The sequence below is a fragment of the Balaenoptera musculus genome, chromosome 1 (assembly GCF_009873245.2).
Source record: "Balaenoptera musculus isolate JJ_BM4_2016_0621 chromosome 1, mBalMus1.pri.v3, whole genome shotgun sequence".
Lineage (NCBI taxonomy): Eukaryota > Metazoa > Chordata > Mammalia > Artiodactyla > Balaenopteridae > Balaenoptera > Balaenoptera musculus.
Window position 1 is genome coordinate 75,660,204 of NC_045785.1, and position 26,067 is coordinate 75,686,270.

The 26,067-nt window shown below is 40.1% G+C and overlaps 1 protein-coding gene across 1 annotated transcript; it reads right to left on the reverse strand.

Annotated features, from left to right (window-relative positions):
• Window positions 1-11,598: 11,598 nt before the first annotated feature.
• Window positions 11,599-22,242, reverse strand: LOC118906816 (60S ribosomal protein L6-like). Its single transcript, XM_036874531.1, has 2 exons — window positions 22,232-22,242; window positions 11,599-12,137 (listed from the first exon to the last, which is right to left on the reverse strand). The coding sequence occupies exon 2, from the start codon at window positions 12,130-12,132 to the stop codon at window positions 11,689-11,691; it is 444 nt and encodes a 147-aa protein (XP_036730426.1). The 5' UTR covers window positions 12,133-12,137; window positions 22,232-22,242; the 3' UTR covers window positions 11,599-11,688.
• Window positions 22,243-26,067: the final 3,825 nt, after the last annotated feature.

The following is a 26,067-nucleotide window of genomic DNA, read 5'->3' on the forward strand; positions in this document are numbered from 1 at the left end:
GAAATCCTGGGAAACTGTCAAACCCACAGTTTCTACGGGCACCAGAGTCCTCCTTGTGAAAATAATGACAAGTGACACCCGAGCTGCCTCTTTATGGCTTTCTATACAAAAGGCATTTGTGCCTCTGAGTACAAAGGTTGGAAACACAGAGCTGGCAGTGCCAAGGAAGGCAGGTTAGGATGTCATGGAAGGCCAGCCTGGAGGCAGAGTCCAGAAGCAAGAGGGCTCTGGGGTGTAGCTTATTAGAATGATTCAGGGTGGGGTTGTGTCCATCCAGTTTCTTGAAGGGGTTCATCTCTACCCCACAAAGACACCCTGGGGTTTGAAAACTTCATGCCACCCCTAAAGTACCCTCTGAATGGACCAGGAAGTGTTTCAGATGAGTTGATCCTGGAACAGTCCTCTGGACCCCCAGGACAAGATCAGCCTTTATCCAACTCATGTTCTCTTTCCAAACTGAACTTGGGTGAGTCATGCCATGAGATGAGGTGGGGGGTGGGTGGGGGGAGAGGTGAAAGGGCTATTCATGTCTGATAAAGCATTTATCTCTTGTTCAGCACTTGGTTAGACTCCAGAAAATGCTACCCAGGATGGAGAGTCTCTGCCAAGGCCATGCCCCATGTTCAGCATCTCTGAGACACAGGAAAATTGAAACAAAAAGCAGAGAAGCAGAGAGGAAACAAACTCCTATTCTCTCCCTGGAATGTAATGATTCTACAGCTACATTTGTAGCCTAGGGGTGGACAGCTCTCTATTGAGTACACCATATGCTTCACGTATGAATGTAATCTAGATTCATATTTAGAGCAAAGCTATCACTCAGCTTGAAATCATTTCAATAAATTCATTTGGTCAGTGCACAAGTACCATCAAGAGGATGATTTATCCTTTCTTACTCACAGAGTGCCTAAAACACCTTCTTCTACCAACCTTTCACCCTACAAGACAGATCCTATTATCCTCCCTCATTTTAATGAACTGAGGTTTAGTGAGATTAAGTAATATGACTACTGGATTTGAATTAGGAACCATGGGATTCAAGAGCACACTCTCCTAAGAACTCTACAGCACAGCTGTTGAAGCCTGAGAAACTTGACTTACACATTTTCCGAATGTGGACACTGAGACTCAGGGATTGCCCAAGTTGACAACTGAGGTACATGCATTCAACCATATCTTTCTCACTCCTGAACCTATACTCTTTCCATGGCATGCAGCTGCATTACCAAGCTTCAAGATAGAAATAAGGACTTCTAAAGCTGCCTTATTTTTTTTTTAACATCTTTATTGTAGTATAATTGCTTTACAATGGTGTGTTAGTTTCTGCTTTATAACAAAGTGAATCAGCTATACATATACATATATCCCCGTATCTCCTCCCTCTTGCGTCTCCCTCCCACCCTCCCTATCCCACCCCTCTAGGTGGTCACAAAGCACTGAGCTGATCTCCCTGTGCTATGTGGTTGCTTCCCACTAGCTATCTATTTTACATTTGGTAGTGTGTATATGTCCATGCCACTCTCTCACTTTGTGCCAGCTTATCCTTAGAGCAGCCAATATAATTTGAATAGGCATATGCAAATTAAGCACTACTGTTATGTAAATACCCTCCTTTGCTTTTCTTAACAGTTTCATACACAGCTGGCTGTTGCCTTGAGGAAATCCTGGTTAAGAGCAGTGCTATAAACTGAATGCTTGTTTCTCACCTCCGCAAATTTCAAATATTCACCCACGACAAGGGCGTGCGTGCGGGTTCTGGGGATTAACGCTCTTTCCTAAGACAGACCTTAGTGGTCTATTTACCAGACGGTCAGAAAAAAAAATTATCTGGCAGTTTCTCTCCCATCTCTCTTTCTAATAACTTCAGAGCCATCGTAAGCTGGCTGGTATGTGAAGAGTGAATGGCTTCTATCACAGGGAGACATGACCTTGGCAAACAAATTGGAAAGGCAGATTAAAAAAAAAAGGCAGATACTTTCTCATTTCCACCACTGAGCTCACTCCAAATAGTAGATTTTCACCCCGAAGCCATAGTCCTTGGGAGTGGTAGCAAACATTGTCTGGGTCAATAACTCCCTATAAATATCAATAGAGGCATTCCTTCAGTCAAGAAAAATTTTGCACTATCACCATTGGGTAGTATATCTCTTCTGTACATCATTAAGCAGAAAGGAGTTAATTGTGAGGAAAAGAGGAGGAGGGAGCCCTGCAGAGAAAATGAGATATGTTTCATGTAGCTATATGTCTCCATCCCAGTAAAATATCATTAACATAGAACTAGGTTCCATCATGGAGGAGATAGTTTCTTCTCATCTCTGGTGTGGTTAATGTGGCTGCCCACTTGAGGGCTGTTATGGGCTGAGTTATGTCCCTCCGAAAAAGATACGCTCAAGTCCTAACACATCTTTGAAGTACCTCAGAATGTGCCCTATTTGGAAATAGAGTCATTGCAGGTGTAATTAGTCAAGATAAGGTTATACTTGGTTAGGGTGGGCCCCTATTTCAATATGACTGGTGTCCTTATAAAAAGATATGAAGAGACACACAGGGAGAACGCCATGTGATAATAACGGCAGCTATTGGAATCAGGCAGCTGCAAGCCCCAAAATGCAAAAGATGCCAGCCAAGGACCAGAAGCTAGGAAGAGGCAGGAAAGGATTCTCCTATAGGTTTCAGAGGGAACATGAACTTACCCACAACTTGATTTCAGAATCCTAGCCTCCAGAACTGTGAGACTGTACATTTCTGTTTTAAGCCACCCAGTTCATGGTACTTTGTTACGGTAGCCCTAGGAAACTAATACAAGGGTCTTTGGGTTCAGTCAGAGGCAACGAATTTAGCCCAACAGTACTGTGGTTTCTAGAGGCTATAGCTCTCATTTTAATGACAAATGCCCAATATATATTATAGCCACAATGGAAGCCTTGAAGCAGTGTAACAGGGAAGAGCCAAATCTGACTACTTGTTGGAACTGTTTCTTTTACTTTAACCTTTGCTTCCCATGGCTTTTGTTCACTAAAAGGATCCTGTCTATACGTAACGGCCTGCCATGGGGAACCCTGTCCCTCTGCCTGAATGTTAAACCAAAGTGCCTTTGATCAGGGAAACATCCGGACCCTGTCCACCCTGTGGATGGCTGCAAGAAAGAAGAAATTAACATATCCCCTCCCTGAGGCTGGCCATTCCAGGGGATATTTACAAAACTTCTGGCCTTTTTACTTCCTCATCTCCTCCCCCTCTGTGCTATAAAAGAAACTGGCATCCAAAGCCCGATAAGATGGTTATTTTGAGACTTCAGTCTGCCATCTTCTCGGTCTGCCGGCTTACCAAATAAAGTCATATTCCTTGCCTCAACACCTCGTCTCCGATTTATTGGCCTGTCATGCGGCAAGCAGAGCGAGCTTGGACTCGGTAACATCAGCACTGTAGAACGAGGAGGGTTATACAGAGCTGGGTCATCCCCGAGCTTCAACCAGAAATGCCCTCTCTCCTTACCTCAACCTCGTCTCCCTCCAAGGACCACAAGAAAACACAGTTCCACATGAGTTAGTCCCTCTATTTATTTTACTAAATCACCATATATCCCAGTTGAAATTCTAAAACTATCAATTTTAGGCTACCTACCAGATGTCTTTACTCCTGCTCATGATGTTTAACCTTTGAGCTGTCCGTAACAAGCTCTACAAAGGGATAGGCAGCCCCATCCTGGCTTTTAACATCATTTTGCATGTGTTTGTTAGCGATCATACCAGGCTTTACTAGAAATTTCAAGGAGGAAGAAGGAGGAGAGATTTATACTGTAGAAATGTAGGGCTTCCCTGGTGGCGCAGTGGTTGAGAATCCGCCTGCCAATGCAGGGGGACACGGGTTCGAGCCCTGGTCCGGGAAGATCCCACATGCCGCGGAGCAACTAAGCCCGTGTGCCACAACTACTGAGCCCGCGTGCCACAACTACTGAAGACCGCATGCCTAGAGCCCGTGCTCCACAACAAGAGAAGCCACCGCAATGAGAAGCCTGCGCACCGCAATGAAGAGTAGCCCCCGCTCTCCGCAACTAAAGAAAGCCCGTGCACGGCAATGAAGAGCCAATGCAGCCAAAAATAAATAAATAAAATTAAAAAAAAAAAAAAAAAAGAAATGTAAAGAATCCTAACTGGAATAGTAAATGCCACCAAGGCATTTCACTGACCTCACCTGTTACTAGTCCCTCTGAGATTCTGAAGCAACATGAAAAACCCTCCAGTTGACAAGTAGCAAGAACCCCAGAAGAGATGTAAAGCATATGGGGCCAACACAGTCCTCAGATATCCGGAGAAAAATATGCTGTCCTCGTTTTCTTAGGTCAATGTCACAGGTTATGGGACCCACAAGAGAGATGAATGCTGCCCTGGTCTTCTGTAAATCTCTTTAAACTCTGAGATCCTAAGAGCAAATTTTGTTTTGTTTTGCTTTTGTTTTGTTTTGTTTTGTTTTGACTGTTTCAGCTGGCTTTGACTGGAGTTCACATTTTAGCAAATTCAAATGCTGGGCCAGCTGGTCCCTCTAATCTGCAATTTTTCTAACTCTAAACTACCAACCACATTCTTTGGAGTTTTCTGCTTCTTTTCAGTTGTAAAGGAAAAACCTCAGTCCAGTCTACCTCCTGTGTCTTTCTCTTTTACTTGCACACAGAACACTTCACTTCTGACACCTCTGGTCACCAAATATGTGGAGGTTTTCCCCACACCAAACATTCTTCATGACACCAGCTGGGTGTCCTACAATTTAACTCAATTCTAACACTACCTACCTGGAGATATTGTAAGATCCCACAGGTTAAGGGCTCAGTCCCACAAGACTGCTCTTCACTTGAGATGCCAATCGCAAGTGACAGATTTCCAGGTTGCCCACAACTTCTGTCCAACTTGGCTACAAATCAGAGGTTCCCATAACCCCCTTCTTGGGATTGATTAATTTGCTACAGTGGCTCACAGAAATCAGGGAAACACTTAAGTTTATCAGTTTGTTACGGAATATATGATAAAGAATACAGATGAACAGTCAGATGAAGAGGTGCACAGGGAAAGGTCTGGGAGAGTCCTGCGCACAGCAGCTTCTGTCTCCGTGGAGTTGGGGATGTGTTTGCCACCCTGGAAGCTCTCCAAACTCCACACTTCTGGGATTTTTATGGAGGCTTTGTCACAGAGGCACGGTCCATCACTAACTCCATTTTCAGGCTTTCTCCCTTCTCAAGAGAATGGGGGGTAGGGCTGAAAATTCCAAGCTTCCAATCATAGCTTTGTTTTTCTGGTAACCAGCCTTCATCCAGGAGCCCAACAAGAGTCACCTCATTAGAACAAAAGACACTCCTATCACCCAGGAAATTACAAAGGTTTCAGGAGCCCTGTGTCAGGAACTGGGGCCAAAGACCAAATATTAGAACAAAAGATGCTCCTAGTGTTCTTATCACTTAGGCAATTACAAGGGTTTCAGGAGTTCCGCGCCAGGAACCAGAGACAGGGACCAATATATTTTCTATTATCTCACATTAGCTAAAGTCATTTCTTGGCAAGGTCTCCCTGAGATCATTCACCCCAGAAGTGAAGTGTTTAACACTGACCCACACATTTTATGGCATCATCAAAGCCATCCTTCATACTCCATGGACCTCAGCTTTCATTTAAAGTGAGTTCAGTTAGATAAATATTCCAAAGCTTAGACTCATATAGAGAGATGCGACATTAAGTTATTTTTTATTTGGAAAGCTTTTTATTAATAGGACACAGCCCTCTTTTCGTTTCCCTAAACTGTTACTGTTTGCATTCCTTAAGGCCCCTCATTTGTCCTTAAAGTGGGGCATTTTTTATGATAGCTTTTATATTAATGTTTACACTATTGATTAATCAATTCAACTATGTGCCAGATAGTGTTCTAGATGATATGGATATAGTAGTGAATAAAGCAGAGAAGTCCCTGGGGTTTACAGAATTTATAAACCAAGACAAATTGTTATAAATTGTTAAATCTAATACAATGGTAAACCACCATCTTGGCTATACTTTAGAATCCCCTGGAAAGCGTTAAAAAATTCCAATGCCAGGACTTCTGGTACCAGATATAACACAGTAGCTTAAATTAGAGTAATCCTTCCATTAAAAACAACTTTAAAAGCTAAACAAAGTACACAAAACAATTATGTGAAGTCATTGGAGAGCAACCAACTCTGGTAGGACTTAAGGGACTATGATTCCTGAGAGAAGGGAAGCACAGTTTCATAGTCACACTGGCTTTTTTCCCTTGAAAGGCAATCCCAGAGTGGTGAGAACTGCAGAAGCAAACCTAAAAGTCTTGTGCAATTTCCCCTCAAAGTATTGGATAACTGCTAAGCTGTGTATGTATGGGGCAAGAGTCCAAGAAACTCAGCAAAAAGCAACAGATGAAGGTTAAATTGCTGACAGAGACTTGAGCAGCCACATGGTGCTGGGCAGATGGATGATGGAGCTCCTCGCCAAGGTGCTGAGCCTTAGGTAAATACCTTAGAGTTTCATAAACCACAGAAGGGCTACCCTAGGAGTAAGGGGTATATCCAGAGGTGAGGGCTAGACTGAAATAGAACAGTCTTAACAAAGTCTAAAACCAGCTCTTGACAGGATTGCTCTGATCGTCTGGCTCTGCATATGTTGGGCAGAAGATATGTTAACCCTCTTTGGAGGAAGATGACACAATCCAGAGACTATAATTTTTAATACAGAATGTCTGGCACTTAATAAAGAAAAGCAAATTATTAAAAATCAAAAGAAAATAAAAACATACTGAGTATTTTCACTGCCCTAAAAATCCTCTGTGCTCTGCCTATTCATCCCTCCCTCTCTCCCCTGAAACCCCTGTCAGCCGCTGATCTTTTTACTGTCTCCATAGTTTTGCCTTTTCCAGAATGGCATATATACTTGGAGCCATACAATATGTAGCCCACATTTGTCCAAACCCATTAAATGTACAACACCAAGAGTGAACAGTAATGTCAACTATGGACTTTGGGTGATTATGACGTGTCAGTGTACGTTCATCAACTGTAATGAGCGTACCGTTCTGGTGGGGGATGTTGATGATGAGATGGCTGTGAATGTTGGGTGGGGCAGGGCATATATGGAAAATCTCTGCACCTCCCCTTCGATTTTGCTGTCATCCTTAAACTGCTTTATAAAAAAGTCTCAATAAAAAAAAAATTCAAAATTTAAAAAAAAAAGAAAAAATTAAAACATACCTACAGGTGGTTCAGTTATTTTAAAGTACCTATCTAATATCTCTAACATCTATGATTAATGTGTTCAAGAAATAAAAGATACAGAAGAATCAAATAGAAATTCTAGAACTGAAAGATACTCTAAGTGAAATTAAAAATTAAGAACATGGATTTAATGCCAGTTAGACACAAGTGAACAGAGTATTAATGAACTGAAAGATGGAGCAGTATAAGACATCAAGACTAAAATTCAGAAAAACAACCTGATGCCGAATGACATCAACATTTTTGGGAGTGGGACACAGGGATCACTGTACTTTCAGGCCTCAGTTGTGAATCCATTGTGCAGCCTGTTGAGAATCCCTGCACAAGAGCTTAAACAGGAGGGGTGATATGCTTTGGACTTATGTTTTTAAATGACCACAGATCCCGTGAGGAAAATGAATTGAAGGAGATAGTGCAGAAGCAGGGACATCACGTAGGGTGATTTCGCCCTCAATTGATGTAGCAGCTTTCTAGTGGTAGAGGGCATATCTCAGGGCATACTTCATGGTACAAAATAAGATCCAAGGTAAACAAGAGCGACATAATATAGGACTTCCTGATGGATCAATGGAAGGTGGGGATGAAAGAAGAGGACAACTTATAAAACTAAGTGATTCTCATCCAGGAGCAATTTTGCCTCGCAGGGACATAGGGCAAAATCTGGAAACCTGTTGATAAACCTCTACAGTGCATCAGACAGCCCTGACAACATAAATCCAAAATGTCAACAGGGCTGCTGTGGAGAAACCCTGGTTTAACTTCTTAAAAACGTATGCCTTGCCCTCATAAACTAGCTCTTCCCTTTTGTGTGTCTGTGTTTTCAACTAACTGTAAAATTCTAGAGAGCAGAGACCATATCTTTTACTTTTTTATCTTCACCTGCTGTACCTCATACATTAAAAAAAAATTAAATAGGCTTTGTTTTTTAGAGCAGTTTTATGATTACAGAAAAATTGAGTGAAAGTACAAAGAGTTCCCATATACCTCCTCTTCCCTGCACATACAGTTTCTCTTTTTATTAACATCTTGCATTAGTGATACATTTGTTACAACTGATGAACTAATATTACCACATTATTATTAACTGAAGTCCACAGTTGTATTACATTTTTTATACAAATAATACTTCTCAATAAATAATCAGTTACTGACTAATCTAATCATTTGTCAAGGAACATGACAATAAAAAAAAGAGGAAGAAGGGAACTACCAATTATTGAGCACCTATTCGATACCAAGCACTATGCAAGTCCGTATAGGTATATAAAACTCATATGTATCTATATGTAATATTATTATATAGAACCATGTCAATAACTGTGAGTTGGGTATTATAATCTCAGTTTTAAAGATGAGAAAATTTAGGCTCAGGAATTTTACATTATTTGCACAAAGTCACACAGCCTGGTAAGTGGAGAAGTTGGAACAAAACTTCTCCCATAGTCAGGATCCATATTCCTATAATTACAACAAATACTCTTTTCCCCTCCTTTTTTTTTTTTTTCTCACATTTCCTGTTTTAAAATGTCTTCCCCTGCTTCTGGTGTACAGTCCCAAGGACTGAGTAGTCCCACAAGTCCTTTTCCAGCCTCAACTCTCAACTCCATCGCTGGAGGTCCATGTGGTTCCCGTCTGGGCCAAGCGGCTACTCCACTCCCTGATACTTTTCAGCCAGGCTAACACACCCACACGATCCGTAAAATCAAGTTGCAAATGCTAGCAGATGTTCAACAGTCTCTTGGCTCCCACTCTCACCTCCCTTTTGATGCCGCCTAATTGAGCTCACTCTCATCAGTCCAATTCTGAACTCTTGGCTCTCTCTGTACTTGCCCTGCACCCCAGATTAGGGCTCTTACTGGCATTTCCATGGAGGCTTTCTCCTCTGGTTCCCTGGCGTTTTCTGGCTTAGTCTGAATCTTCTACCCTGGTATCTCTCCTTGTCTCGGATGTGTCAGGGAAAGACACCTTTACTTCCTCTCAGACCTAAATCTGGTCTGGAATCTCAGTCCAGGGCAAGATTTGACTCTCAGAATGTTACGGATATTAAGGTTGGATGGAGTTGACTTCTATGAAGTGTGGACGGAGGCTCTAGACCAGAAATAGTTCGTAAACATTCTTTCTGCCCTCAGCCTCAGGAGCCTCAGGAGATGCTGGAATTTAGAAACAGCCCACACCAGAGCACTAAAGCTCCAATGTGAACAACCTGCCAGGGCAGTCCCATATTCCCACGCACCTCATTCACTTCTTTGTTTTTGTATGTATTTTTCTTCTCCCTCTAAATTATAAATTCCCATGGGAGTAAGAATCATTTTCATTCCTACCATAGTTTCCTTTTCTTAAAATTCCAAGATCTGTATAAATATGTTAAGCTTCTATAAGGCTCATTGTTCTCATCTGCTTCTTTTGAATGATATTGAAAAACCCCAATTCTTTGCCTCTGCAGTGACATCATTTCACTGTAAATGCATTCGCCACCATCGTCAAAAGCACTATTGAATACACTACAGCAACTTCAGCATCGGGTCCCAGGGATGGATCTTGTTTTCCTTCCCCTTCCTAAGCTTCTCTCTTGTCCTTTTAGTAAACGCTGGGAGAACTGAAATTTATCTAACAAAAATTCTTCTCATCAATTATAGCTATTGCTTTGGTGTCGTCTCAACAGAGCCAGCAGTCCTTTGGGTTTTCCTTCATTCCTTCTCTCCTTCCCTTTCTCTTCCCATGCTTACCCTTCCTTCAGCTTTCTTTCCCTTCCTACTTGTCCTGTAGTGCTGCTGATGTTCCCTTATAGGGGATTGGTTTCAGGAGAATGGTGAAAAAATTGCAATGCTCATGAGAATCTTGAATCTTAAGTTTCCATTTCTTCTAGACATTTTGCTTCTTCCTCTCCCAAGTCAGTCTGGTCATTTTGTGCTATTTCTGGCAGCTCATATGCTTGGGGAAAAAAATGCAATAGGAGGGAGGGAAAACAGAATTTTCTGTTTGTGAAATAGGATAAGGAGGCAAAATCTGGTTAGTTAAATAAAACACCAGATCTTGGATGGAACATGTTCTCTTTTAAAAAAAGTATTGTTAAATATACCAGACATAAAGCTTATAAAACATAATACATAATTAAAAAAATAATGTGCAACCACAAAGGGTATTTCTCTCCTTAAATGATGCTCAGGCTGAAAACTTTACAGTCATCCTTGACTCTTTTCTCACACCCACATCCAATCAATCAGCAAATCCAGCTAACTCTACTTTCAAAAGCAGAGAAACGGACCCCTTTTCTCTACCTCAGCTGTGCCGTCAAGATTCAAGCCACTATCACCTCTCGCCTGATTATTCCAAGAGAAGATCTCCTTGCTTCACCCTTGGCATTCTCTCCAAGCTACTCTTAACACTACAGCCGGAATGATTCTTTTAAATGACTAAGTCAGAGCCTGCTACTCTTCAGTTCAAAAACCTGCAATGGCCTCCCACGAGACCTAGCACAGGAGTTAGCAAGCCACAGCCTATAAATCAAATCCAGTCACCATCTATTTTTGTAAAGTTTTACTGGAATACAAAAACAACCATGTCCACTCATTACATATTGTCTATGCTACTTTCATGTTACAACAGCAGAGTTGAGTGTTTGCAACTGAGACCCTGTGGCCCATAAAGCTTAAAATATTTACTATCTGGTCCTTTACAGAAGAAGTTTGCCAATCTCTGACCTAGCATCTAATAAAGCCCTATAAAGCCCTGCTGACACCTCTCTGACCATATTGCTTATTCTGTTTCAGCTGCAGTGCCCTCCCCATGTCTTCCTGAAGACATCAGACATATTGCCATAATAAGTCCATTGCACTGGCTAGCCCCTCTGCCTAAAATGTTACTCACCCGGAGAGCCATGTGGCTGACTCTCTCATGCCCTTCAAATCTTGGCTCAAATGTCACCTCAATGAAGCCTCATCTCAGTTAATTCTGCAAACCATACGCTCACTCTGCTCTGTCTTAACTCCCTCACCTTCTTATTTTTTCCATAGAACTTATCACCTTCTAAAACAATAATAATTTATTTCATTCATTTTTTTGTCTTTTCTTGTAGAATATGTTCTCCATAAAGGGCTCTTGTACTCCTATGTGCTTATAGCAGTACCTAGCACATAGCAGTCATTTAGGAAATATTGGTTTAATGAAATGATACTGAAGTAATACAGAACATTACCATGTCTTTGAATCCCTCTTTGTGTCCTTCTATAATCATACCCGTTACCCACCCTCCTCCCATGTAAATACTCTCTGGATAATTTCTTTTTTTTTTTAATGGACCGAGTTATTTAATTAGGTTCCTTGTGAGAAGTTTAGAACACTACTTTGTGAGGATAAATTTCATTTGTGAGAGCAAGCACAGAGCGGAGGTAGCCCTGGAGCTGAGGAACAGCTTTGATTATTCACAGAACTTGTGAGTCCACAGCTTTCTGGTCAACCTTGCGCTGCTCTGTAATCTTGTATTTCTCTCCCTCTGTGTCGAAGATCTCACCTTCCTGGTGCCTGGGCTTATGCAGCTTCTTCTTCTTGAAGTAAGCGTCAGTGAGATGTTCTAGGATTTTCACACCACTGATATCAATTTTGGTGGAGGTGGCAATGACAAATTTCTGGTGTGTTCCCCACAGAGGAACTCGATTGAGGGACAGAGGTCCAGTCACAAGTAGCAAGCCACTGCTCAGCTGCTTCAGGAAAATGACCCTCTTCCCTCTGTGGCGCCCAGTGAGGATGATCAGGACGGTCCCAGGAGTGATGCTAGCGCGCAGTTTTCTCACATGCTTACTGAAGGGTTTTTTGCAGTGACTCAACAGCTTTCGAGGCACATCTTCCGTAGGATAATACCTAGGCATTATTTCTTAATCTTTTTTTTTTCTTTTCTTTATAGTTGGATCGAGTTTTATATATCCCTACAAAATATATTCTGTAAAGTCAGCTTTTTAACTTTATATAAGTTGAATAATACTTGTATGTCTCCTTCTGAGACTTCCTTTTTTTCCCTCAACATTATTTATAACATTCATCCATATTGATGCAAATAGTTATAATGCACTAATTTTCACTGCTGGATGGTATTCCAGTGTATGAGTACACTCCAATTCATCCATCTTTTCTACAGCACATGTCTATTTAGGTTGTTTCAGTTTTCCCCCATAAACTACACTGGCAGAACATTCTTATATACATCTTCTACACAGATGTAAGATTTTTCGTAGGGTTCACACTTAGGAATGGAATCACTGGGTAGCAGGGATGTGCATGTTCAACTTTGCTGGCTAATGCCAAATTGTTTTCCACAGAATTACATACATTTATACTTCTACTAGCAGTATAAAAGAGTTCTAGAGCTCCACATCCTCAGTAACACTTGGATTTGTCAGGCTTAGCCAGTCGTGGTGTACAATGGTAACTCATTGTGGTTTTAATTTGTATTTCTCTGGTCCCTAAGAAATTGAGAATCTTTTCATATGTTTATGAGCCATGTGTTATCCCTTTTCCATGAAATACCTGTTCGTTTTTTTTCCTATTGGGTTGTTTTTCTTTTCCTTACTGAGTCATATGAGCTTTTTCTCAAAAAGCGTTCATTTTCTCAAAGCATTGTATTTGAGGCCAATTGCACTACACAGCTTCACGGCACCTAAGGGCAAAACTGTCTTGAAGTTTAACACTACCAATAATGTATAATGATGATCCTGACTCACCAAGAAAAATTTACACAACACTTGTTGACTAAGTAAATGAAAGAATAAATAAATACTCAGTAGGGTCTGTTAAAAGGGCAGTCCTGGTTTAAGTTAGGCAAATAAACAACATCTTTGAGGAATATTTTAATTAAATATAGGTAAAATGAAAATAAGGGTGTGTACATAAATTTCTCTGTGGAACTGATCATTTCCTAAAGATGTCCAATAAATGAGGTTGAGTTTCCATACAACAATTGACCTCATAAGCATAATTAGCTAAAGTATAATACATGCTACATATACTAATCTTTAACTTGTCTTTTTCATTACATTAGAAAGACTTTTTTCTTTTATAGTTCTGGACAGAAAAAATGATGAAAATTGGCATTAATAAGTAATTTGTGAAGTAATACCCAAATTACATTTTTGGTAATTCTGATTTTCAACAATTCCAATAAAAATCTTTTAAAAAAATTAAAAATTTAAAAGAAAAACAAAAAAAGGTCAAGCAATAATTTTAATAAGAAAATTTTAAAAATCTGATAAATAATATACTAGAATGTAATATATAGTACAGAGAATATAACCAATATTTTATAATAACTTTAAATGGAGTATAATCTATGAAAATATTGAATTGCTATATTTTACACATGAAACTAATATAATATTGTAAACCAACTCTACTTCAATAAAAAAAGAATTAAAACAAATCTGAAAGTGACTTTTGAACTCATGACTTCAAGAGCATATTAGTATTATTTAAAGAAAATTATCTTAACTAAGAATAGAAAGATGACTTTCCAGTTTGAAAGGGCCCGCTAAAATAAATGAAAATAGACCTACATTAAAACACGTAACTATGAAATTTTAAGACACTAGAGTTAAACAGAACATGTTTAAAGTTTACAGTGATTAAAAAATAAATACATAAAACAACAAAAAAAACAGTTCACCTAGAAAGTACTGACAATCAGAAAAACACCCAATTATAAAAGCAATGGAGTGATGCTTTAAAATTGGGAGAAAAAAATATTTCTGACCTGTATTGGTAATTCTATACCAAATCAAATTATCAATCAAATGTAAGGGTGGAATAAAGACATTTCCAGGTATGCACTATCCAAAAACAAAAGCCATTCTTCCCCTTTTAGAAAACATTACTGGACAATGTGCTTCTACAAAATGAGGGAGTAAAACAAGTAGGAAGAACACATGGAATCCAGGAAATAGAGAACCCATCACCGTAGTGAGGGTAAGAGTATCCCAGGAAGACAGTGAAAGGAGATTAAGATCCCAGGAATTTGGTTACATAGTAGGTCTGGAGAGCAACTAGCCCAATTTGGAACAAGAGGATGCAGGACTTCAAGAGAAATGTCTTCCACAAACTGAGAGATTGCCAGATGCATTCAAATGTAGTGAAAGGACACATACTTTTTATAAGCATTTTGGGATGAACTACTGCTACTAGGAGGAAAACTAAGCAAACAGGAAAGCAATGAAATTATTACCTTTAGAGAAACAAAAAATTTGTGTAAGGAAGGAAATGCAATTGTATGTAATCATATTCATTATCTGACTTAACTGTGAATAACAATGTAAAATTTGAATATCTAACCAACATTTATGATCTCTATAAGAAGGATGGCAGAGGCGTGGGGTGTGTGTGTGTGTGTGTGTGTATCTATGAAAGGAGTGTTAAATCCTTTATTCCCACAGTGGGAAATCAATGAATAATGATTAAAATTTTACAAATAACCAAGAACTGTAGTGTAAGGATGTTATTTAGATACATAGAGGTAAATTCCCAAATAAACAGTTAAGAATGGTAAAAGTGGGGCTTCCCTGGTGGCGCAGTGGTTGAGAATCTGCCTGCCAATGCAGGGGACACGGGTTCGGGCCCTGGTCTGGGAAGATCCCACATGCCGCGGAGCGGCTGGGCCCGTGAGCCACAACTGCTGGGCCTGCGCGTCTGGAGCCTGTGCTCCGCGCAACGGGAGAGGCCATGATAGTGAGAGGCCCGCGCACCGTGATGAAGAGTGGCCCCCGCTCGCCGCAACTGGAGAAAGCCCTCGCACAGAAACGAAGACCCAACACAGCCATAAATAAAATAAATAAATAAATAAATTTATTAAAAAAAAAAAAAAAAGAATGGTAAAAGTGGCTGACTGAAATTCAGAGTGGAGGATGCAGAGGGGATGAACATTTCCATTTTATGATTCATAGTTACTAGTTTTTTAAACTTACATGTTCATCTTAGATAAAAATAAAAATTAAATTATTCAATATATAAACAAGTAAAATAAAAGAAATATTATGGTATCACCAGTATGAGATATCTCCTGTTAAGAGGGGAGTTTCTGGGGCCTGGAAAGAGGAAAGTCCAGGCTTGGAGATAAGATCAGCAGGCAGTGTAAGAGGCTTTTCTCAAGGTTCAACTATTTATTAGAGACACACACACTGCTCAGACCCAATGTGCTGACTCTATCCCACTTTAGTTTACACTAAAGTTTTCAGAGTATGATTAAATATTCATCTGTAGAGTTCTACTCCTTCTGGATGACACTATATAAACATTAGTGAAAATGGGAATACAGTCTCAGAATTAATATTTCTTGAATACCTACTATATGACATCCACTTAACATACCTTACCCAGTTTTATTTTCACAATAATCTGATGAAGTAGTAGTCATCTCCACTTTACAAATGAGGAAACTGAGGCTTAAGGATAGACTACCTTGCTCAAGGTCACACAGGTAACAAGTTTGGATCTGGGCTTGGAACTCAGATTTGCCTGACTCCGAAGTTTAAGTCCTCTCAGCTTCTCTTCCTTACATGACTATAAGGGGGCATGATGGAGGTGGTAACAATCAAGGATCAATCAAGGATCAGGTCTTTTACATTGCAAATATGTCCAGTGGTGGGTGTGGCACCATCTGGCCTAGGCTTGTGGGTAGATGGTAAGGGTGCCTTGCCCCTACCACTTGTGTAGCTCTACGATAGGATTTATCACATCTATCACAGTTAATCATTTGCACATCTGTCTCTCCAGACTGAAGAGCTTCACCACGACAAGTAGTGAGTCCCATCCATCTGTGCAGACTCAGCACCTGCCATAGAGTCAGTGCTCAAGAAATGTGTAGTGAACAAACCTGTTAGTTTCAGGCTAAGGCATTAACAGTATTTCATGTTCTTTCTGGACAAACTTGGCTGTATCTAATTCCCCATCCTTAGTAAGTCTTGATGGTTGATGGTTTAACTAGAAAGCATTAGAGGGGCATTATTAATCAAAATCAATGTTTATAAGTCTTTTCTCTGAAGTAGTCATTTTATAATTTTAGTGCATAATAATCAGCTTCTTTCATTTTTGCCTGAAGTCAGTAGTTTCACAGACCTTCCAATCTGCTCTACCTTCTCAATTTTGAATCACCCAAGCTAAAAGCTGGAGCGCAGTCTTGATCCCCCCCTTCCCTTTCCCTCCACATCTATTCAAGCTTGAAGGCTTACTAATTCCACTTCTTTAACCTTCCCTTCTCTCCATTCCCTCAGCCTTAGCTTAGACACGCATATTTCTCTGGGATCAATGCTGTGTCTTTATTCAATCTCCCTTTCCCCAGGTTATCCCCACTCTAAATGAGGGAAAAGTGTAATGGGAGACTGAAGCACTTAGTTCTGACTAGAGGTGACTCACGTGAGAGAACCCAGCATAATATGTGGCACATAATGATTCCCAAAACATATTTGACGATGTTTGTTTGTTTGTTTGATGGGGGGTAGGATCAAGGAGTTAGTCTGGAGGAGGTGAATTTTAAGCAGGCCTTGAAAGAGAAAATTCCTTTGCTTAGATTTATTTTATATGCTGTGATAAAACAGGTGCCATTTACCAAAGGTTAAATTTTGCTTCTTTGCAAAATGAAACATGTAACCCCTCACCAAATTAAACTGCCATGACCAATACATTGTATCACGTATAACAAGTATGCTGTACTTTTCTCTGAAACCAACTTTTTCTCATGTGTAACAATCATAAACCATGAGGCAAGGGTGTATTTCAAAAGAAAAGTGACACCCCACAATTCAAAGGAAGTGGCTTCTGTTTAAGGAAATGAACAGTTAGGGGAAAGGTTTCCATGTGGGAGATTGCCACTTGTCCACACTTCTTTCCTGTGAAACATCAATTCTTCCTGAGTACAAATATTCTGTCCATCCTTTAAAATAGTCCTCATGGTGTTCTCAGTGAGCCGGGGAGCCACAGATGGACACTGAAACCAAGACATCTTTCTAATTATAACAAAGGAAATGATAATTAGTTCTTTCTCCCTCATTCTCATTCACCTTCCCACCAAAAAATTATCATATAAAGGCTTCTGTATCGGGGAGGCTAAAAGAAGTATGTCTTTGTTTCAATTCATAAAAGGAAAGTGAGGAAGTTAAGAAAGGAAAGTTGAGGTTATGAGCCAGGGTTAGATAAAAGACAACAATATGTGGTGCTGTGCTGTGGAGGGTACGGGTATTCCTAGGGCTTGGGGGTGCCCCTGAGCTGGTGAGCTGTTAGCCAGGCTTGAACCCGGGCTAGGTTATCTCCTTCCTTCTGAATGTCTCTATACTGATATATATCTGGGGTCCCTGTGCACTCAGAACACAAAGTTATCACCATCAGTAGAAGTATACTAGTAGTAAGAGCTGTAGTAATAATTAACATTTACCGAGTGCCCACTCTGTGCCAGGCATGATAATCCTATGAAGTAAGTACAATTATTATCTGCATTTTGCTGTGAGAAAACTGAAGCTCAGAAAGGATAAGTTACTTGCCCAGGGTCACTGAACAGTCAGTAGCAGAGCCAGAAGTTGAATCTTCAGGATATCCATTCCCTGCTCCACATGTCACTTGAATAAAGTGAGTGGACTTGCTGAAAGTTAAACTTGGAAGGAGAAGTTGCCGCTGTTCCTGAGGACTTGACTCTGACTTTGGAAGAATTCTCAGTTTGGATTTCAAAACAACACGCCTGCTGCCATTCTATTGTCTTACACAAAAACAGGTATCGTTGAATGCAGTAACACTCGTGCAGGTGGGGTGAACCCAAGTAGAAGTAGGCTCCAGAAGTAGTATCATATTGGAATTTCTAAGCACTTAACTGTATACTGCACAAGAGAGGGCTGTGACACTGGTCAGCTCCTAACATGGTTTTGAGAATGAAAGTGGGAAAATGAGGTAGGAGAGTAGAGGGCAGATACAAAAGTCCAGGGCACCAAGGCTGAGTGAAGAAACATATCTTTAAGTAATAGAGACAGTTTAACTTTAAAACAGCAGTTCTCCATTTTGGCCTCAAAAGGGAATCAGTTACAGCTCACCCACTTGGGGAGCTATAAAAATGAAGATGCGTGGATCCAGTGGTGCGCTGAAGACAGCGTGTGCTGGCTCACAGGCCGAATGTTAGCACTTCTTTCCAACTCCATGTTCCATGGCATTGTGTTTGTGGCTTGAAATGATGGGAGTATTTACACCGTGGAGACTGGCAAATACTACAAATCAGGGAGAGCTGCTTGCTAGCACTTACCAGCAGCCATTGCCTGGATCTACCCTCAAAGACTCTGATTTAATTGGCCTGGGGTACAGTCTGGGCATCAGGATTTTAAAAACTAAAACTACGTACAAATATACAACTAAATACAACTGCTCTAGCCTAAAGCCCAGTACTCAAAGTGCAGATTTCAGCGCAGGCATCATCTGGGAACTTGTTAGAAATGCAGAATCTCTCCCACCCTACCATCCCTGGACTATTAAATCAGAATCTGCACTTTAACAGCACACGCATATTAGAGTATGAGAAGCACTGGTCTAAAACATTTGTAACAGGCAGGTGCTTATGGTCCACTGACCTAATCATACAAAAATGAAAAGAGAGAAGTAGAGTGTAGCAAGGAGGAGAGAAAGGCACACTGGTGAGTACAAAGAGGCACAGCCAGCCCACAGAAAAGATGTATTTGGCAACTATCTGCAAGGCTGGGCTGAGAGCCTATGTTTTATTTCTCTGTTCTTATTATCTACAAGTGTACCACTCATGTGACTTTTTACAATATTCTTTGTCAGTCATCATCTTCGAAGAACTGTGAAAAGAGGCAAAAGAAAAATATGTAGCTTAATTAACCAGTACTACAATATATTTCATAGCAGCGCCTTTTTTTTTTTTTTTATTTATGGCTGTGTTGGGTCTTCGTTTCTGTGCGAGGGCTTTCTCTAGTTGCGGCAAGTGGGGGCCACTCTTCATCGCGGTGCATGGGCCTCTCACTGTCGCGGCCTCTCTTGTTGCAGAGCACAGGCTCCAGACACGCAGGCTCAGTAATTGTGGCTCACGGGCCCAGCTGCTCCACGGCATGTGGGATCTTCCCAGACCAGGGCTCGAACCCGTGTCCCCTGCATTGGCAGGCAGATTCTCAACCACTGCGCCACCAGGGAAGCCCCACCAGCGCCTTTTTAAAGCATTCCTACTAAGCTCATAAAATCTGTTAGGACTGAAGTCCCAATAGGATAAGGCTAGGTGTGCTGGTGATGAATAATGACTTCATATTGTCTTCACATAAGTCCTAGAGCTCAGATGTTTTTAGCAAGTATCATTTCACACTCAATCAGTATTTCTTATTTGGTTTCAGACAGTTGGGCTCTGCTAGTGTTGAGCTGATGAAAGCCTAACATGACAGGAGACCTCACTGTAACTTTCTGGGTCTTGCTCATAAGCAGTTTAGTATCAAGATCAAGAAGGTTTTTTTCAGTGAAAAGGTTTAGAAATGCTTCAACTTATATCCAACGAAATGTTGAAAACTCAATGTTAAAAAGAATGATAGAATCATAAGTCTGGGAGAGACCTTAGAATTCCAACCTGAATCATCACTGAATCACCAAAACGTTTTCCTCTAGGAACATGCAAATAATTTCCTGATTCTTTCGTCATCTTTCACAGGATGCCAGACAGGAAAGTCTTCATCATTTATTCACACAACAAACCTTTATTGAGTACGTGCTATGTGCAGGCACCGAACTGGATACATGGAATCCAAACATGAATATGTCTCACTTCTACTGTTCACGGATGACTTAAAGAACATACTGCTGCAACCATCTACTTCCTGAACTGTCTTAGTAGGCCCACCAAAACTCTCAAAACAGAATCAGAAATCTGAAACTATTTCTTACTGGGAAAAGACTGTGTGATTGGGCCAGAATTTCTAGTGGCTGCTTAGTTAAAGAACTGTATCATGTTAGTAGAAGAGAAAAATTATTTTCAACATAGTGGGATGAATGAATAAATGAAGATATAATGACTCTGGACTATTTCAACAGAAAACATTTTTAATTGGTTGGCCAAGTGTGGCACTATTGACCTCTTAATCTGTATGTTGGCATTTTCTGATTGGAAAATATAATTCCACTTGCCTGACTTTTTTATCCTGAGACAAATTCTTCTTAGCATGAAACAGCTTACAGGACGACCAGAGGCATGTGATGGACAGGAATCCATATGTGCAAGTTCTTCGACCAGACAGGATTGGAGGCAAAAGAGTAAACCAACCAGCAAACAAGCAGGTTCTCATTTCCAACGTGAAAACATAAGCAACGTTCTAGTTTGTCACTGTAGTCCTATCAGATGAGCGGCATTTAGAAGTCAGCAGCTTTTTACATTAACACATTGCAAACGCTGCATTGATCTGTGCCATCAGCTATTTGACTTGAGAACATGCCCTTAAAAGTTAAAAAGACATCAGTCCTCTAAGAGTTTTCTATTTGTTTACTCTCTCTAAAGTCCATAATTGTTTTCTCCCTCTAGTGACCTCAACCACGTTTCTTGGGTCATTTAAGAAGTTAAAGTCTGAGATCTCTTTGTTAAAAATTGGAAAGTCAGCATTCTTAGGAAGACAAAAATGAGTGGGCCAACTAGCTCCCTCTTCTTATTTGCACAATTCAGTAATAACAACAAAAGAAAAACACACATTTTTTTTCATGTGTAACCTCATATGATAAAAGACTGTAGATTCCTAAGCTGTTGGCAACAAAATGTGAAACTGTCTGTGAGCCAGGCCACATGTACCTCGCCTGGATCATGTCAAATCATATTCTTCTCCCCTTGGAGCAGAGGCCCTAATTGGCCTGAAGTCTGGCTTGGCAAGCAGAGTGGACTTGTTGTAGACTCCAGCTGTGTCTGATAAGCAGATGACAAGATAAAACATTCCTTTCACTAGAGTCCTTCACTAACTAGCACAGGGTAGAAAATCAAAGGCCCCATCAAACTGGGCTCTGTATCTGTGCAATCTTGACAAAAGGCAATAAGGAGAAATACTCTTCACTTTTAGCAAATCTGTGATGTAAACTTCTAATTCTTTTTGCTTACAAACACGATGAGTTATAGACATGTTGAATAATAAAGTATCTCAAAGTGCTTGAAGCTTTCATCTCAAAATTGAGAACACTGATTTTTTTTTTCCTTAGAGGTATATACAGAAACAGTCAGAAATGAGATTAATTCACTGACAGTGAATTATTATTACCAAATTGTTACTATTTTTTTACTAAGTTTTACATTCTGCAAGGCATGCTTGCATCCATTAACTCTCTTAATTTTCACAAACCTGTCAAGTCTGTGGCAGTGGGACATAGGTAATGGATTTGTTTGAACTCTGCTACGGAACTGACCAGATGAGTGACCTGGGGCAAGACACTTAATTGGGCCAAAGGCTTTATCTTTATCTTTATCATGACATGTGGGTTAATAAAATTTACCTCACAGGAATGCTGTGAGGATTCAATGAGATAATCTTTGCTAAGCTACCTTGTGAGTATTAAATAAGACAATTACATAAAGCTCTTAGCACAGTGCCTGTCATATGGCGCATGCTCATTAAACGGTAATTCTTCTTATTATTAGACTGGGTAGGGTAGATGACTACATTCGGAAGGTTAAATGAATGCCCAAGGGCACATAATCAGTTGTTCCAAGCACCAGGGACTAGACCCTAGGTTTTCTGCCTCCTATCCCTGTATACTTCATCTGTGCACATGGATTTTTTCTCCATGCAAATGGTACTATATTAGATATAGCAAGGGATGAATACATATGTTAAAAAACACAGTCCAGACTTCTACTTCAAGGCTAGATGAAGTCACAGGTATTAGATTTATTCACCTGTCTGAAACAACCAGAAATCCAACAGAATGCATAGAACAAAGATTTCAAGACACAGGTATCAGCAATGAAGACTAGTGGTCTCTGACAGATGGGAAGAAAAAAAAAGGTGAGCCCTACAATTATTCCAGCTTTAAACTCTGAGAGTTACCAGGGTGTGATACAGGGAGGGAAACCCAGGAAGCACCCAAAGGACATCCTGAGTTAAGGAGACGTAGCTAAGAGCCAGGGGCGATCAAGGCAGTGAGAATTCATAGGACAAAGTACTATAGAGGAGACAGCTGTACAGAGAGAAACTGGAAATCTGCAGAGGTTTCCCCTTGAGTATTCAGTGGAATACTTATCAGTGCATGTGTGTAAAGAAATCAATAACAGAAAGATATCTGGAAAATCCCCAAATATTTGGAAACTAAAGAACATACTTCAAAATAACGTAGTTGTTAAATGACTCAAAAAAGGTATTAGAAAATATTCTGAACTGAATGAAAATGGAAACACAACATATCATAATTTGTAGGATGCTGTTAAAGCAGTACTAAGGGAGAAATTTACAGTATTAAATGTTTATATTAGAAAAGAAGAAAAGTCTCAAATCAATGACCTCAGCTTCTACCTAAGTAACTAGAAAAAGAAGCACAAATAAAACCCAAGATAATTGTAGAAGAAAGAAACTAATAAAGAGCAGTACAGAAATCAATAAAATAGAGAATAGAGAAAAATCAATTAAACAAAGCACTGGCTCTTTGAGGAGATCTATAAAATGTATAAACCTATATAGCTAGACTGATCAGGAAAAAAAGAAAGACACAATTAACCAACCTCAAGGAGTAGAGAGGTACCATCACTATAGATTCAACAGATGTTAAAAGAGTATAATAAGGGAAAGTTATGACAACTTTATGCCAATAAATCTGCCAACTTAGGTGAAACAGATAAATTTCTTCAAAGACATGAAACTACCAAAACTTACTCAAGAAGAAACAGATAACTTGATTAGCCCTATACTTATTTAATAAGTTGACTTTGTTAAAAACCTTCCCACAAAATAATCACCAAGCCTGGATGACTTCACTAGTAAATTCTGCCAAACATTTAAGGAAGAAATAATACCAATTCTGCACAAAGTCTTCCAGAAAATTGTCATAGCATTACCCTGACACAAAAAGGAGACAAAGACATTATAAGAAAACTAAATGAACAACAAAAAAATTTAGCAAACTGAATCCAGTAATATATAAAAAGGAAAATACAAATTTCCTAGGAATACAAGTCTGGTTTAACATTAAAAGCAATGTAGATTATCATATTAACCAAGTAAAAAGGAAAAACTATATAATAATCTCAATAGTTGGTTAAGAAGCATTTTACGAAATCAAACATCAATTATTGGCCAAAACTCTCAGAAATCTAGGAATATAGGTTACTTCTTAACTGGATAAAGGACATCTACAAAAAACAAAGCTGTAAGTAAAAACCTACTACAGCAAACAGACAAAAGCAAAGCTGTTTTGACTAGGGAAAAGTTCAACCTCCCACCCCCAGCCTCCCATTATGCGGAGCCAAGAGAACTGCCACTAAACTCTGAGTGTCCAGGGGCCATGATTTGAAAATTATCCCTGTAGGCCATTGGGAACCATGGAACGAAGTCATCGATAAATAGTTATTGAGACCCCACTCTGCATGGCAGCTGTATGATGAACATGGCCAACAATCAGCCTCAGGGTGGTGGTGGAATATAATGCCCTAGTCCAAGACTAGAGCCTGGCCATGTGCCTTGCATATAGTAGGCTACTAATGAATGGCTATACAAAGTATAAGATCACAGAGTGATGACTCATGCATCTCAAACTGAAGGACATTTCTCAGCACCAGTGGTGCATAAAGCAATTGAATAAACACTGTGAAATTTTCCTGAGTTTTAATTTGACTTGAAGATTGGAGCAAAAGTTATTTTGCTGTATAAGTAGATAGTTGCAAAATACAATGCAAAATTACCTGTATTTCTAATAAAAAAAAGAGTGAGATTCAAAAGAATCTCACTTGCAGCCGGTAGCCTCAAACTCAGGGAGTAGGTACTTATTTTCCTGTCATCAGGGGTTCCAAAGTGAAGAGGTTTGAGAAGCACGAAATGAATCTAAATGCATCTTCACATTGCAGATAAAGAAACTCAGCCCCTGATTCTTCATAAGGTTTATCTGAGGTCAGAGTTAGACAGTGGATAACTCTTCATGAGGTATCCTAAGGCCTACTTTTTCAGAAGTATCTGAAAAAATTATGATCTGTTCAAGGACTCAAAAATTAGACTTAAAAACTTTCTACAAACCAGCTGACCAAATGAAGTGGGAGGCACCAATGCATCCAGAGTTCATGTAGTTATATTTTCAAATTAATTAGGAGGGTCATACATGTACATGTAAGACGCTACAATCAAGACCACATAAAATGAATGCCAGATAAGTATTAAACACAATGAGAATAGCAGGCATACAGTGCAGAGAGCAAGAGAGAGAGGGAATGAGAGAGAGAGAGAGAGCACATGCACTTCCAGCTGGAATGGAAACTTGCAGACTGGTAACCTTCCATGGAAAAGAAGGGGAGAAACTCTCATTTTCCTTCCTTAAATATGCAGAGTTGATTTGAAACACCCCAAATCCTGCAAAGCACATTTTCCTTATGGACTTGAGCTGGAGGTATTCTTCCCAGGTATAATGGAGATGCCATGGTGAGGGATGGATTATATGGCCTACTAGGTCCCTTTCAACTCCTAACAAGCTATGGTTCTACAACGACATAAAACTGTTCATCTCTGTCTACTATGTGGTGGAAATTCGTAACACGCATTTGCCTAATGCTTGTCTTGTGAAACGGGGTAGAATTTGTTACTCATCTGTTTAATTTCAAATGAGACCTTCACTATGAGACTTCAACTCTGAGAGGTAATATATCTGTCTCACACACCTGCAGGTGAATGTAAACAATGGCAAAATGCCCAACAGCTCATGGAGGAAGGAGCAGAGGGACAGTCCCTGTGGCAGGCAGGACATGGCATCGCTCGCAGTACTGTAACAGGAACTGGAAGGAAATGGCTTTTGGAATTCCACACCAAGAAAGTTCTCAGGTTATCTTTAATGGAAGAGAGCTGTTGGCCATAGAGCTGAGTCTCCTACTGCCACCAAAACAAACCCTTTGTTAACTCAGACTTACTTTTTAAAGGGGCAAAAACACTTTCATTTAACAGCAATCCCTCGAGAATTTCTACTGAGGATCGAGTTCGGTCTTTTGTCATGCAGATGTTCACTTGGTTCCCACTCAAGAAAGAAGCAGACAGATTCATTAAGAGACAGGCAGACTCACAGATTCCTCTTCTCTTCGGAAAATTCACCACAAATTTTTCTTAAGTGGTTGTCTTTTATGATTGCTGTCATGGACATTTCAGTTCAGACTGCGGCCATGCCTCTTTCTTTTTGAAAGCACTGAGGGACTCCATCACATGCCAGGCTTCCACAAGTAAAGCATCGGGTAGGGCAGGGTTGAGAAGCAGCAAAGAGGGTAGGCATTCTGGTGCCTAATGCCCTGTTCCTACACTATATTCCAGTCTTCCTGGCATTACCCCCTTTACCATGAGTTGTCATTAATTCCTTCCAGCTTCTACTCCAAGCAAATCCTACCTCCCTGATTATATTCTGGGATTCGTTTGCTGGGCCAGTGCCTAGCTTGGTTACATATGTGCAGCTACTACTGAAACCTAATACTGTACAGTAGAATGCTGGATGCTGAATTGGCTTTCTATTCTGTGGGCTGACTAGGCAGAGAAGGAGATGACTACCTCTCAACTAAAATCTTTTATTCTATTACAGCTTGAAGGGCTTCTCTGCTTTGCTCCTAAAACCTGAAGGAAGAAAGCAGAGACTGCTAAGCCCACTGA

What these genes read in the sequence shown, in the direction of transcription:
- LOC118906816 (XM_036874531.1), bottom strand. Translation starts at nt 12,132, where the DNA reads ATGCCTAGGTATTATCCTACGGAAGATGTGCCTCGAAAGCTGTTGAGT.